General features: G+C 34.7%; 1 protein-coding gene across 1 annotated transcript; it reads right to left on the bottom strand.

The window, feature by feature from the left end:
- Positions 1-1,434: 1,434 nt before the first annotated feature.
- Positions 1,435-9,068, bottom strand: LOC117020711 (VIP peptides-like). The gene is made up of 6 exons (XM_033103319.1): positions 8,960-9,068; positions 6,874-6,979; positions 5,959-6,054; positions 4,884-4,988; positions 4,033-4,131; positions 1,435-1,453 (listed from the first exon to the last, which is right to left on the bottom strand). Exons 2-6 carry the CDS (start codon positions 6,975-6,977, stop codon positions 1,435-1,437), a joined length of 423 nt encoding a protein of 140 aa, XP_032959210.1. The 5' UTR covers positions 6,978-6,979; positions 8,960-9,068.
- Between the last annotated feature and the right edge of the window lie 5,740 nt (positions 9,069-14,808).

Raw genomic sequence — 14,808 nt, 5'->3', positions numbered from 1 at the left:
GACTTCTTCATTAGAATTTAAGATCCATAGCCTGAGTTTTAAAAAGAAAACGTCTCCACATAAAATTTTGTTTGTTCTATATTAATAAAATTCCAGTTTTTGGTGGGGCACATAAAACAAAAACTAAACAAAACATTCCCAGCTTCTTTTGCTAATGACTATCACCATAAAAGTATGTTCTCCTCAAGGAGATGTTAGCATAAGATGTCAGCCGAACCAGTATATACTTTTGTTTTCTCGCTTCTTTTTTTTTTTTCCTCCTGCCTCTTCCTCCACCATATCTGCAAGAAAGCAGATATGATCTCCAGCTGCAACTTTGGATCATGAGGAGAAGGGCCGTGCCCTAGGAGATTAAAGGTGACCTGGAAGGGGTTTAGATTTCTGCGGGCTTCGTGGAACTGAACCATCATACTGTCCCTTGACATTTTATGTATGGCCTAATGTGAGTAAGGAAGTTCGCTCTTATTAAGTCACTGTTATTTTAGGACTCACACATAATAAAACATTCAGATAGTCCTACCTTACATATCAAAAAGACCTATCTAATGCATACAACTTTAGTGCTAAAACAAGGTAGTGCCATTTCCTTTAAATTAATCAAAACAATAGAAATTGTTTGCAATGACAATCAAAGGTCTTTATTTTCTATATGTAATTTCATGGAATCATTTTGGGAAAATAGTTGTGTCTCCAAATGTACCTTCATTGATGGAAGCTGGTATGTAACATTTTTGAGTGATTATGTAAAAAAATATTACTGAAAAACAACTGCTCTACTCAGTTTACCTTCTTGACATACTTAACACATCATAAAAGGTCCAATGTCAGAAGCAGAGGCCATTTTCCTTCATTGAAACACTACAGTATAAAAGAGTCTTTAGCAATTAGAGATCTAAATTTGAGAGACTGTTAATCCCATTCAAAATAAAGTTTTCCTGCTGATGTGGGAACGCATAACATTTTTTGAAAATATTTTTTGAAGAAAGAATTTTTATTTTGATGGTATTCTCTTAGACATTTTGAGATTTATTTAACACAGCATTCCATCTGCTTAACATTCAAATTTGGAGACACTGATTATCTGTTCCACTCTTCTGAATAGTTAAGTACCCTTAATAAATAAACACATCAATGTTGCTCTTTTACTACCCTTCCATTACGCCTCTCCTCGTATAATTGGAATTAACACGGTGTTTACTTATCATTAAATAGATCTTTGTTAGAAAAGATACACAGGCTCTGGAATTCCAGAATTTTCATGAGTTAAAGGTAAATTTAAGAACTCTGAAATAATATTTGCAATGTAAGCAATAGTTATTATGTTGGAATAAAATAAGTCACAGCTAAAGAACACAGAATTTTAGTTAGTTTTGATTTTGAAGTGCTTTTATTGAATTTTTTATGTAGAAATCAAAGCATAATTACTTCACCTCATCATTTTTCTTCAAGAATTCTGAAAAAGAAAGAATTGGTGTACATGTGTAAAAACATTTTTATTTATAGCATATTACTGTCATTCCTTTTCCACTCACTTGATACACTTCCGTTTCTCTTTGCCCTGTCAACAGCCTATCAGAGGAGATTGTGTTAGATCAAGAGGGAATCTTCCAAAGGACTGTTTGTCACAAATGGAACTGCAATATGAAGGGGCTCGCTGGTCAGTCATTAATAATGACCCATTTGTATTTTCACAAATGATTGAGCTTTAAGGTTTTCTGTCAAAATGATTTATTCAGTCCTATGCATTCAAAACAGAAATGAAAAAAAAAAAAAAAGCGGCGGGCGGGATGGAATCACATAAATGATCAGATCAAACAACTAAAAACACCTGAGTGATTTATCCTCCTTTGTGTTTTAGTGTGTATTGTATTTCTTAATTTAATGGAGAGGACTTCTTCTTATAAATATTCTTCCTAGAAGCTGTGTGATTACATAGCTTTTTTGAGCAACAGGACTTGTTTCTCTGAAATATCCTTTTATAATAAAGAATGGGCAGATCCAGAGCCCCTGACTTTGTATCTCTGTTAGAGGTGAAGGGGTAATCAGTGGACAGAAGCAACCAATGGCGCAGGTGTCTTCCCAGACACCCTGTCCACTCTTGAAGACGCTAATGAAAACCTTAGATATTTCCTCCAGGAACTGAAGAAAGACCATTAATAGTCTTATGTCTCAGCTAATCCAGTTTACTCTCTTTGACATAGCTAGATGTCTAGCCTACCTTCATGTTTTACAAATAAAGTTTTATGTGTAAATAAATCTCTTTCATCTTACATATTATCTTTGGTAGCTCTCATGCTATTACATCAAAGCTGAACAGCTGTAATGGAAAACATATAGGCCACAAAACCAAAAATATTTACTGCATAGCCTTTAAAGAAAAATTATGCCAACCTCTGATACAGTGATGACTGAGCACTTGCAAAGTTTCATAAATATTTTTTATGGGCTAATGTCAACCTTAAACTACCTCAGATTAGAAATATGTCTTGTATCCATGTACAGATAAAAACAACTGTGATAACAAGTTTATCAGTTAACAAACAAAAAACCTATTTGTACTTTCTCTTTTCAAAATATATTTTACACTGACTGCTATTGGAGTCATAGTACTTACATTCCCTTTACAGGTAAAATAACCTCAATTGGACTTTTGCTGCAAGAAGTTTGCTGTACTTCAGGAATACAATTAGACCCAGAGTGCCTTGCTATTTTCACAATAACGAGTCATGCTGTAATTTGCTCGTATTTCCTGTACTTCAGTGAGGTGCTAGTAGTCAATTGTGGGACTAAACATTGAATTAACAAAAGCAGCATGGCTGGTTCTCCAAAGAAAGCCAGTGTTTCTCATTAGTGTGTGTCAGACTCCACTGTTTTATATGTTTACAGAAGGATGGGAATATGACTGATAAAACTAGGAGATACCATACTGTTTACTCCTTATTAGCTTTCTCTGTTAGGTGATCACTACCCTGCATAAATTGTTTTAAGCTGTCTCCTGGCTTGGAGTTATCTTCAGATCAAAGTATCCTTCTTAGATGCGGTCTCATTGTGAGATCTCTAAGATGTATCTTATTAAGTGACTCTTACCTACTTAAATAACTGAATGGTTGCGGAAAGAATAAAATAAAACACTCAGATAGACCCACCATTGGGGAGCTGTCATCAGCCTTTTCCAAAGAACCTTTTCAGCATTTCTGAAGTGACATCCTCCTCCCTGTCAACCAGAAAGGGACATTGTGCATGTTAAGGCTCTTAGATGAGAAAGCATCCAAAAAAGAGATAATGTGTATCCTATGCTATTATCTGTGTTCTGGGGGCTAAATAATTATCTTTGAGGTTAGTTATTATCTATGAATTATTCTTCAACCCTTAAGTAGCTATAACTATTCTTACAAAATCATAATCTTGGGTCAAAGACAGTCATCTTGTCTGAACTCATCCAACCAGTATTGTGCTTAGTACTCAACATCTAAACAAAAATAATTGGAATAAAAAGAGAGATCATCCCACTTCCTGTTATTGTCCAATATCTGTCACCACAGAGAGAAACAGGTTTTACAGGATCTCACAGACAAAAGAACTCTAGGCAGAATTTAGTAAAATCAGGTTTTGAATATGCACATAAAGGGAATTCCATGTGATTCCAAATTGCTAATTGAAAATGCTTTACATGTTTTAAATATCAGCACTTTTGATAAAACCTGTTTCCAGATTCAGACCACATACCTCAACACTCACCATTTTTAACTCTAGAAGCACAATAGAATCAGCTGGGGAGCCCTAGAAAATACCAATGTCTAGAGCCATACTTCTAGAGGCACTAATTTCCTGGCCATGAGTTTTGGGTAAGGCCAGACATCGGTATTTTAACAATTCTCCAGGGGAGTCTAATGGCAGCCAAGGTTGAGAATTACTGCTTCAAAGAGTGTAGATAGATAGTGAGGCAGAGAGATAGATAAGTTTCAATTACGTAGTTTGTATTTTTAAAGTCATTTATAATTTGTCATTTTACCAAGTTTTGTCCGTCTTTACCTAATACCGAAATGTTCAATTAAAAAATCCAGCGATTCTCTGTCGATCTGTTCATTCAGTGGAGGTTCGGCTGTGCCACTGATCTCTGTGATGTCATTGCTATGAAATATGAGGAAACAGAAATCAGAGTTTTAACAAGAAATGGTAAATACAACAAAGTTCCAAATATCTTGGGTCAGACAAAAAAGAATTCCAACACCCAACTCACTTTCTTTCACAAAAATACTAAAAGAAAAATACATCAAAACCTAAAAATAGAGAAACTAGGAATAATCCAACACATTTTGGCATTTTCTGGGGTTGTGTTAAATCACATTCTGTAGTAAATGAGCAAATAATTTATAAAATAATATAAATGGGGGAATATTTGAAGTTGTGTTCTGCCATTAAGAGGAAATTTCTTAATAAATAAGTGCTTTTAAAAAAGCTATTTGATCTAAATAGTACTTAGTAAATATTCAGTTATTGTCCAGTTAAAGAAAGAATCTTCCAATGTTTGGTTTGAACAAGAAGTTAAAAAACAGGTACTATGGTTAACTCTAAAATTTGTTTCCTTTTATACTATGTCTTATTTTTACCATGTAAAGTTCAATTTGATTGCAGATTAACAAATGATTGCTATTTAGTAAAGTAGGTGTTTCTGAACCAGTGAGTATTATATTACAAGAAAGCCTGATTTTCTAATGCATCGGACTGGTATATTTTACTGGAGAATATGAATTATTTTTAACTACATTGAATATTATCAGGAGTTATCAATTTGGAACAAAAGAAATAAATTGTGAACAGCAAAAATATAATTTGCTGATTAAATAATTACAATGTGTTGAAAAAATAATAAATTCTCTTACCTATCTCGTTTTCCAATAAAGGACTCAACATGTCTTTTGGCAGGAAGTTGACCCAAGAGTCTTTTATACTCGCTGGTTATAATTTCCTCAGCATGTCTGGCATTCCTAAAACAAGGAAGAAAGAATACTATTATTTTAGAAATTTCTTTCTAAAATATTGTTGTGGCTCAATGAATAAGAAAGAAACTAATCAGCTTATTATGAATATTTCTTGTGCAAGCTTAAGGCCAGAAGGATATTTTAACCTAGTAAAATATATTTTCTTGTAATTTATGTCGATATTTTATATATTTCCAGCCAAAATATTGAAAAATTAAACAAATTAGCTTTTTTAGAGGGATACCTCAATATAAATGCTCACTAATGGAATCATTCAAACTAAATCTTCTCTGAGACATATTGGTGGGAAAATATATTAAAAATAGTTCCTATTTTTTGATCGATTGATTGATTCATTCATCTTAATGCTTTATTCATGTGCCATGAGTAAGGACATATAAGAAAAAAACTATTCTGATTTTAATAGAAACACTATTATGCTTTTTGCTTTTTCTTCTCCGGAAATATTTGGAAACAAAATTTTTTAAATTGGAGAGTATCTTAGGACCTATCAACCAACTTTTCTGTCCTAAGAAGGAAGCTTTTATTTTTTGTCTTCAGTATAGAGCTTCTCTGTCTCTAGTTAAATGCTGCTTTTGACAAATGGATCTGTGAATGAGTAGTTTTTATTATTAGGCATCTTTTCTTTATATAGATATGAAACACTTGCCTTAGAACTTCCTCTATCATGGAATCCTAAACACTGAAGTTTTACTAGAATTAGTATAATTTCTGACGTTGAATTTCGTGCAACAGAATGTAAGTGAGTGATGGGCTCATCCTGGCTTGTTGCAGCCTCTGCACATGAACACCATGGACAGCTGCAAGAGCTGCAGTAAGTCAGGCTGGAGGGAGCCATGACACGTGGAAACCTGCAGTGTTATGCTGCAGGAATAGCTTCATGGAGACACAAAAATAAAACATTTATACTTCAGAGATACATTTTCTAAAACAACACTCAATAAAATGAACTCACCTGTCATTTCCAGCAAATGCATTAGGCAAGATGTCAGTGTCTGGTGTTAGTAAAGCTGGATCAAGTTCATTTGCTCCTTCAAATGGTATTCTGTCACTCAGTATGTTAGGAAAAAGACAATAGAAGTAGAACACATTCTTTCTCAGAAGGCAGCACTTTTGGTTTTACAAACATTTGAAATAAATACTCAAACTCTTGGGAAGTATCACCCATTTACAAAATATGGATAGCATAATTGACAATGGCTTCTATGGTTATGACAGTATTAATAGTAAAATTTTGGTTTATCCTGTAAATTAGATGCCATATAACTTTGACAAGATGTGTGTCCTAAGCATAAGAGATAATCAGGTCAACGCCTATCTGAGCATTAAGCAAAGTAAGCGTCCTCTGTAATGTCTTTGCTTTGCAAAAAGTTAAATTCCACAAGAAGAAAGATTTCATACAAAATAGAACTTTGAAGCATTTTTAATATTCAATATGAAAACTGGAAGTACTTTGTATGTTTGTTGATGTATAGCATCATTTGGCCCAAACATTTCTCAAGATCTGTGTATTAACTTGTTTCCTTTCTCTAATTGTCAAAAAATTACTTCATAATTCACCTTGGTGTGACATATTGCTTTGTATTGATCATCTCCAAAGAATCTTTCTATCTTTGAATAGCCACTCAGATTCAATGTATTTTGTGGGCCTTCAGGTTTCTAATGTTATGTGTTAATATAATTTTAGTAAGAGATATAAAAAAGAACAATCTTCTTGACATGGTATGGAAAAATTTGCAAAACGTATCAAACAAATATTTAAATAAATAATACAAATTTTAAAAAAATGAGTTGTTCTATATAACAGAAAGGAAATTCTCAGTTAGATAAACATGAAATCTTCCACTGTCTGAATTGAAAGAGAACTTACTTCAGAAAAGGTGTTTCAAAAAGAGGCCACGCCAGTGTTTGTGAGAAGAGCACGCTGAAAAGTGTCAGGTGCACTAGGAGCTGGGGCTTCCTTCGGGATTCCATCTCTGCACCACGAAAGGGAAAGAGTCACATCAGATTTTCCAACCACAATATCTCCAGACAGGTAATTCTTTTGTTTTTAATTTATTGAGGTATGTCATGCAGGGTGTCATGTGGGGTCTCAGCTCTCGCTCCCCACATAAGAACGCAGGATACGGTGAGGTCAAAAATGAACACCCATGGAGCCATAGAAAGGGGAGTCATACCACTATATTCTCGCTGGTGGCTGAGTTGGACACACAGGAAGCAGGAGGCACACCTTTCGCAACCCGCCATCCTCTTTTCTGCCTGCCCACCAGCCAACCAACCAATGCAGTCATGGCAGTTATAACAGTGGCCAATGGCCAACCTGTTACAACTGACAGCCAACCAGTCACAGCCTACGACCATCCAATCACAGTTGATGGTCATTTACTACCTGAGACAACACCTTTCCACGTGAGGCCAAGAGCCTGGAAACTGCATTCCTGGCTCTGTCCCCGTGAGGTAACATTTGTTAATAACATTATATTAGTTTCAGGTGTCCAATTCTCTAATACATTATGTTTATATTGTATTTTGTGTTTACCACCCAAAATCTAGTCTCAGTCTGTTATCATATATTTGACACCCTTGCTCCTCTTCATCCACCCCCCCACGCCCTTTAGCCTCTGGTAACCACATACTGTTGCTTCCGTCTATGACTTTTCTTGTTTTGATTGTTCATTTGTTGCTTTCTGTTTTACATCTCACATAAGATTGAAATCTTACGGTTCTGGTCCTTTTCTCTCTGACTCTTTTCACTGAGCATGATACTCTCAGGCTCCATCTATGTTGTTCAAAATGGCACTATTTCATCAGTTTTTATGACAGAGTAGTATTCCCCTGTGCCTATGTACCAGTACTCCTTTATTCAGTCAACTCTCAGAGGACACTTATGTCGTTTGTATGTGTTGGCCACCATTAATAATGCTGCAATGAACTTACGGGTAAATATATCTTTACAAATAATATTTTCGATTTATTTTTTGGTAGGTACACAGTAATCTTGAGTGTCTAGTAGAAGTTCCTAAAGCTTCTTGCAGAGTTTGGAAAACAATTTTCGTCTTATAGAAAGAGTTAAACGCATTATGATTCCTTTTTAAATCAAGAGGATTTCCTTTGCTGACAAGTGCTTGAATAAAAATTAAGATCCAACTGCTGTCGATCTCCCACCAGGCACGTAGTTGGCCCACATATATTGAATGCCATATTCATATGGTTCTAGAAGTAATCCTGGGTAAAATATTCTTATTACAGAGTTGAGACATTCAAGTTTAGTATCTTTGCTAAGAGTTTCAAAAAACTGATTGTTCTACTAAGTTTTCCATCTGATAATATCAAACTGGGTATGTCTATTAGCACAAAAATTGTATTTTATATACATTTTTTCATGTTTTTTTGTAGATATTACTGGAAACTTATTTCCTTACATATGGGCTTGAACAATTTAACTCAATTAATAATGAAAATTAATACCAATAAAATCAGTGAAAAACATATTACCATAGAAATAAATTTTGGCACAAATAGAGAACTATATCTAAAATAGAACGTGTTTTCACACCTAATCCACATGCACATTATATTTCCAAGTAGTTTCTAGTTAGGTACTTAAAAGTTCAAGGCCTCTTTTTCTCTGTCTATAAAAATCATGGCATTTCAACTTAAAATAAAGTGAAAAAGAATGTTCCCTAGGTTCACATAATCAACTATTTACATAGAAAGAACAGCACTTAAAAATGAGTTGAATACTTCAAAAATATGTGTACCCAAGAATCCCTTCAGTCAAAAATTAATATTCAAGCAAAAAACAACAAACAAACAAAAAAAAAAACGCTACATGTAATCATTAATTTAAAAAAAAGTCAGTATTGAGTAAAAGAGCAAGCAGGGAAAGCATCTGTCAACAAAAATAATTCAGAAAAGCCCTTCACATGTGGGGCGTGAGACATTTCTGTACTTACTCTCTGACCTGGGAAGCTTGTCTTTGGCTCCACCAGTTCTCTGCCCTCAGAGCTGAACCAGAACCTCGTCCTGGCTAAGGGTTAATATTATTGCCAGCAGTTGCTTTGCATTCTACCCTGACCTGCATTTCAAAGCCCCTCATTTTATAAGGTTGTGCTTAAGACTGAGCAATCACAAAGCTCTCCGAAATACGTCACAGCTGTGCTCCCACGGGATGAATAGGACTAGAGGTTCTTGTTCAATTGTCCTTATATCTGATTCATATATTTATAGTGAGTGACTTAAGATGTAACAGATAAAGCAGAGAGTTTCTCTTCTTTAAATAACAAAAGGTACTAAGTTTCATGTGAAATGTTTTAATCTTTAATCAGCAATAATGATATAGGAGAATGAATAGCCACAACACTGGGCTTCCATCAGAAAATAAGAATGTTATGTAAAGGAATAGATTTAGAAAGCAACAAACACTTATGTCCATGATGCTTAGAAATATAGAATTCTTCTTTATTATAAAACATGAAATATTCTAATGCCTTTTTTATTTTTATGCCGTTCGTATAGATCCTGATTCATGTCATTTTTCTTGAGATCTATCCTAATTTTAGAAGCATCTAGAAGGAATTTTCCATCTTTCTGTCCTTAAATTCCTCTATGTGGAAACTAACCCAGTACGAGTTTCAAAGAGGCTCGGAGCTCGTGCAACATGCACACGGATGTAAAAAGTAGGAAGAGCACTGCGTTAGAATATCACAATTCCCGTGACACAGTCACACACACAACCTCCGTGACTCAAAACGAAATTACCAGATTTCTACCTCAAGGGGATTCAAAGTGTATTCCTATTTAGGGTTTGTATCCATCATTGTTATAAGTCCTTTTACTGTGCAGTGAGTTATTTTTACCCCCATTGCAGAACACACTCCCACAACTACAGCAACTTTGAATGTTTCCAGCTCAATCAGCTGATAGTTGGTCACAAAGAATAGTTGGAAAGCATTTATGGACTACTGTACTTTGTAAATACTTAAATTTCTATTGGTGTGTTTTTTGGTTTTTTTCACTTTGGCATGTTTCATTTTTCTTTCTTTCTTTAGTTTTTTATTCGTGTCAGGTGTACAAAACAATGTCATAGTTAGACATTTACACGCCTCTCAAGGTGATAACCACCTTCCCTAAATTGACTACCCCTCCTATATCGTACATTTCTGTTACACTTCCATTGATTCTACTTCCTATGCTGTGCTCTACATCTTGTGACTATATAACTGGGGGGTCAAAAATACATATACACATAACTTGTATTCATCTTTTGTTATCGGTATATTTTGAGTATTACAATTTGGATTTTTTTTTCTTAATGTGTGCATACATATTTTGGCACCGTGTGTGTATGTATGTGGGTGAGTGTATGTGTGTGTGTGTATTTTTTTAAAAAAATTATATTTGACGTTCCATATCATTCACCTTCAGCTTCAGGTATACAGCACAGTGGTCAGTCATCTACACAGTTCATGAAGTCTTGTCTCTAATAAGACAAGTGCCCATGTGACTCCATATAAAATCTTTACAACATTATTGATTATATCCCCCAAACTGTCTTTCATATCCCCGTGGCTATATTGTGACTAAAATTTATACTCTCTAAATCCTTACCTTCTTCCCCATACCCACCTCCCTCACCTAGCAACCCTCTGTTTTTTCCTATATCTCTGAGTTTATTTCTGTTTTCTTTGTTAATTTATTCTTTCTGTAGATTCCACATATGTGACATCATATGGTATTTGTCTTTCTCCATCTGGCTTACTCAATTTAGGATGATATACTCTAGGTCCATCCATGTCATTGCAAATGGTAATATTTCATTCTTCTTTATGATCGAGTAATACTCCATTGTATAAATATACCAGAGTTTCTTTATCCAATTGTCTATTGATGGGCATTTTGGTTGTTTCCATATCTTGGCTATTGTGAATATTGCTGCAATAAACATAGGGGTGCATATATTTTTCGAGTTAGTGTTTTGGATTTTTTTGGATATATAACCAGGAGTGGAATTGCTGGGTTGTAAGGTAGTTCTATTTTCAATTTTTTGAGATACCTCCTTACAGTTTTCCATAATGGCTGCACCAATCTGCAATTCCACCAACAGTGCACAAGGGTTCCTTTTCTCCACAACCTCGCCAGCACTTGTTTATAAATTATTGATGATAGCCATTCTGACTGGGGATAGGTGGTATCTCATTGTGGTTTTATTTGAATTTCTCTAATGATTAGTGAGGTTGAGCATTTTTTCATATGTCTGTTGGCCATCTGTATGTCCTCTTTAGAGAAATGTCTCTTCATGTCTTCATGTCTCTTTGAGTCCTCTGCCTGTTTTTTAATTGGGTTGTTGGTTTTCGTGGTATTGAGTTACATTAGTTCTTTATAGATATTGGATATTAACCCCTTATCTGATGTGTGGTTGGCAAATATCTTCTCCCATTTCGTGTGATACCTCTTTATTTTATTGATGGTTTCCTTTGCTGTGAAAAACTTGTTTAGTTTGATGTAATCCCCCATGTTTATTTTTTCTTTTGCTTCCCTTGCCCAAGGGGACATATCAGTAGAAATATTACTACCGGTAATGTCTGCAAATTTAGTTGCTGTATTTTATGCTAGGAGTTTTGTGTTTTTGAGTGTTACATTTAAGACTTTGATACCAATTTGAATTTATTTTTGTATATGATGATGTAAGAAGGTAGTCCAGTTTCAATTTTTTTTCATGTGTGAGTCCAGTTTTTACAGCACCATTTATTAAATAGAATGTCTTTACCCCAGCGTAAATTCTTGCTTCCATTATCGTAGCTTAAATGACCATATAGGTATGGATTTATTCCTGGGCTCTCTATTCTGATCTATTGCTCTATGTGTCTGTTTTTATGCCAATACCATGCTGTTTTGATTACTATAGTCTTGTAGTATGATTTGATGTCCCGTAGTGTGATACATCCCACTTTGTTCTTATTTCCCAAGATTGCCATGGCTATTTGGGGTCTTTTATGATTCTGTATAAATTTTAAGATTATAATTCCTAGTTCTTTGAAAAATGTCATTGTTCATTTAATAGGGATTGCATTGAATATATACATTGCCTTGGGTAGTACGAATATTTTAACTATATTAATTCTTCTTATTCATGAGCATGGTATAAGTTTACATTTATTTGTATCGTCTTTAATTTCTCTCTTCATACACCACAACTGAGTGGGATTCATTTCTGATATGCAACATTAGTTCAATATCCACAAATCAATTAACATGATTCACCACATTAACAAAATGAAAAATAAATAACTTATGGTCATATCAATAGAGGCAGAAAAAATATTTGACAAAATCCAGCATCCATTTATGATAAAAACTCTGAGCAAAGTGGGAATGGAAGGATCATATCTCAACATAATAAATGCCGTATATGATAAACCCACATCATGCTCAATGGGGAAAAGCTAAAAGCATTCCCCTTAAGATCAGGAACAAGACAAGGTTACCCACTTTCACCACTTTTATTCAACATAGTTCTGGAAGTTATAACCCCAGCAATCAGACAAGAAAAAGAAATAAAAGGCATCCATATTGGAAAGGAGGAAGTAAAATTGTCTTTATATGCAGATGACATGATACTATATATATAGAATCCCAGACTCCACCAAAAAACTATTAGAACCGATAAATGAATTTGGTAAAGTAGCAGGATACAAAATTAATATTCAGAAATAGTTGCATTTGTATACATCTCTTGGTGGGCTTTTAACTCAAAGTAGCTTACTTAGCATACATTTATCCAGAGTTTAAACTGCAAATGCAGCCGCATGGAAAACTCTATGGACAACAAAGTGAAATGCCAGCTTTCCATTTATTTATTTTTTTTAAATTTCTAGTGCATGTATTCTAATTTTGTTTTTAAGTTCCTTAAGGGACAACACTTCTAAAACTCCTTTCTTTCTTCTTGAGATTTTATTATCTATTTGGTTCATTCAAAGTCAGACTGATCCAGCAAAAGTATATGCTACTAGGTTTAATCATACTTTCTAATCCTGTTACAAGAAAAAATAAATAAATTAAATTTCAAAATGTCTGGAAATGTGTTTTCTAATTGACAGCTCTGACTGTCAGAGTTCCTGTGGCTTAATTCCAGGAACTTTTCTTTTTAACCTAAATATTACAAACTTGAATTTGAAATGGTTCTCATGTGGAATTTTTTTATCCTTAGCTCTTTGTCACCCAGTTCTCAGTGAACCAATTTTCTTTAAGAACGCAACAGCAGAGTGAGTTGGTCGATAGTAGCAGAAAATGGATGCTAAATAATAAGCAGAAATACCCCAAAGAAAAAAAACAAAGCTGATTATTATTTGGTGTAAAGAAGCACTTAGTATTCCCAAAAACTAACTACAGTAAATTTTTCCAATTATAAAGACAGTTTTTCCCGTAATAACAGTAAAACACAAAAGTAAAGAAAAATAATTCATTTTTTATGAATTAATTTAAAAAAAGAACTATAATTTTCCTGTGAACTTAAACTAGAGAGCAAAACTGCATTATAAAATGAGATTATAGCACCATCTGAAATTTCAAAATCTTAATTCACAGAATTAAAAAAAATGTATTTCTTTTTTTTCTTTCAAGGAAATTGATGTAAATCAGAAGTTCTTTCATCAAATAAAGTCAGGATGATTCAAGAAAAACAAACAAGGGAAAACTGAATACTTTAGGATATAACTCATTAAATATAAAAACGTGAATTTCCTGTTTAAATCGGCTTTTTTCCTACTTTGACATATCTTTCAATAATTTCCCCGATCAGTAGCAAAACATATTTTCTACCTAAGGCTCTCAGCCAAGTGATGTTTATACAAACTGCATACATTCATAAAGTAAGACTAGGGTTTCCGGGCAGGAATTCCCACGTGTCCTCGGGAATTTTTTTCCGCTCTCCCGTTCCTGAATCCTGAGATATAAACTGTTTTCTGTTCTCCATGAGAAATCATTTCCACAAAGTGACGACCGATACTACCAACCACCTGGGTTCAGGGAGTCCATTTTCCTGATTTCCCGACCAACTTTTCTCGGGATTCAGGAATGGGAAACCAAAAAAAAATTCCTGAGAATGGGCGGGAATTCCCGCCTGGAAAACCTAGGAACAACTATCCAAGAGCCTTCTTGTACAGATAAGTTAGTAGATGTTCAGAGAGTTGATGTAATATTTGTAATGTCAGGCTGGTGGTTAATTACAATATGGTAGTGAAAGCTGCGTCTTCTGATCTGAGGTTAGCTTTCTTTCTATTAAGAACTAGTGATATTCTGGAACTGTTGCTATCACCACTGTTGACGCTCACAGGTCAGAAATGGAACACAAAAGTGCATAAAATTCTAGCACCTCTCCGCTCCCTTACCATCAGGGCCAGCGGCAGAGAAAGAAAACTGGAATTCTAGACTAAAACATACTGAATATAGGGAAATCAGATGTAAGGGATTTTGAGCTCAGGAGATAGACAGAAACCCAGATTCACCCTGTTCTCCTCAGTGCAAAGTGCTAAGAGAGAGAGACCCTGTTGCTATTATAGATTTAATGCTGCAGAGGTGCTCTTCTGCCTCGTTGTGTGACACCATTGTCACCTTACTCAGCCTAACTCACACTCAGCGTATCCTCTCTCTGCCAGGCTCATCCTGAAGGGGTAGGTGTAGATCAGAGGTCTGCAAACTGCTGGCTTGAGCCACATCCGGCTCAACTCTCTGGTTTTTACATCTCTCAGGCTAAGAAGGGAGTCTATATTTTTTTAAAGACTGAAAAACATTAGCAGAGAACTAA

This window comes from Rhinolophus ferrumequinum, chromosome 3, assembly GCF_004115265.2.
Source record: "Rhinolophus ferrumequinum isolate MPI-CBG mRhiFer1 chromosome 3, mRhiFer1_v1.p, whole genome shotgun sequence".
Taxonomy (NCBI): domain Eukaryota; kingdom Metazoa; phylum Chordata; class Mammalia; order Chiroptera; family Rhinolophidae; genus Rhinolophus; species Rhinolophus ferrumequinum.
Note: the sequence above shows the minus strand (reverse complement) of the source record. Positions and strands in the feature narration are given on the sequence as shown.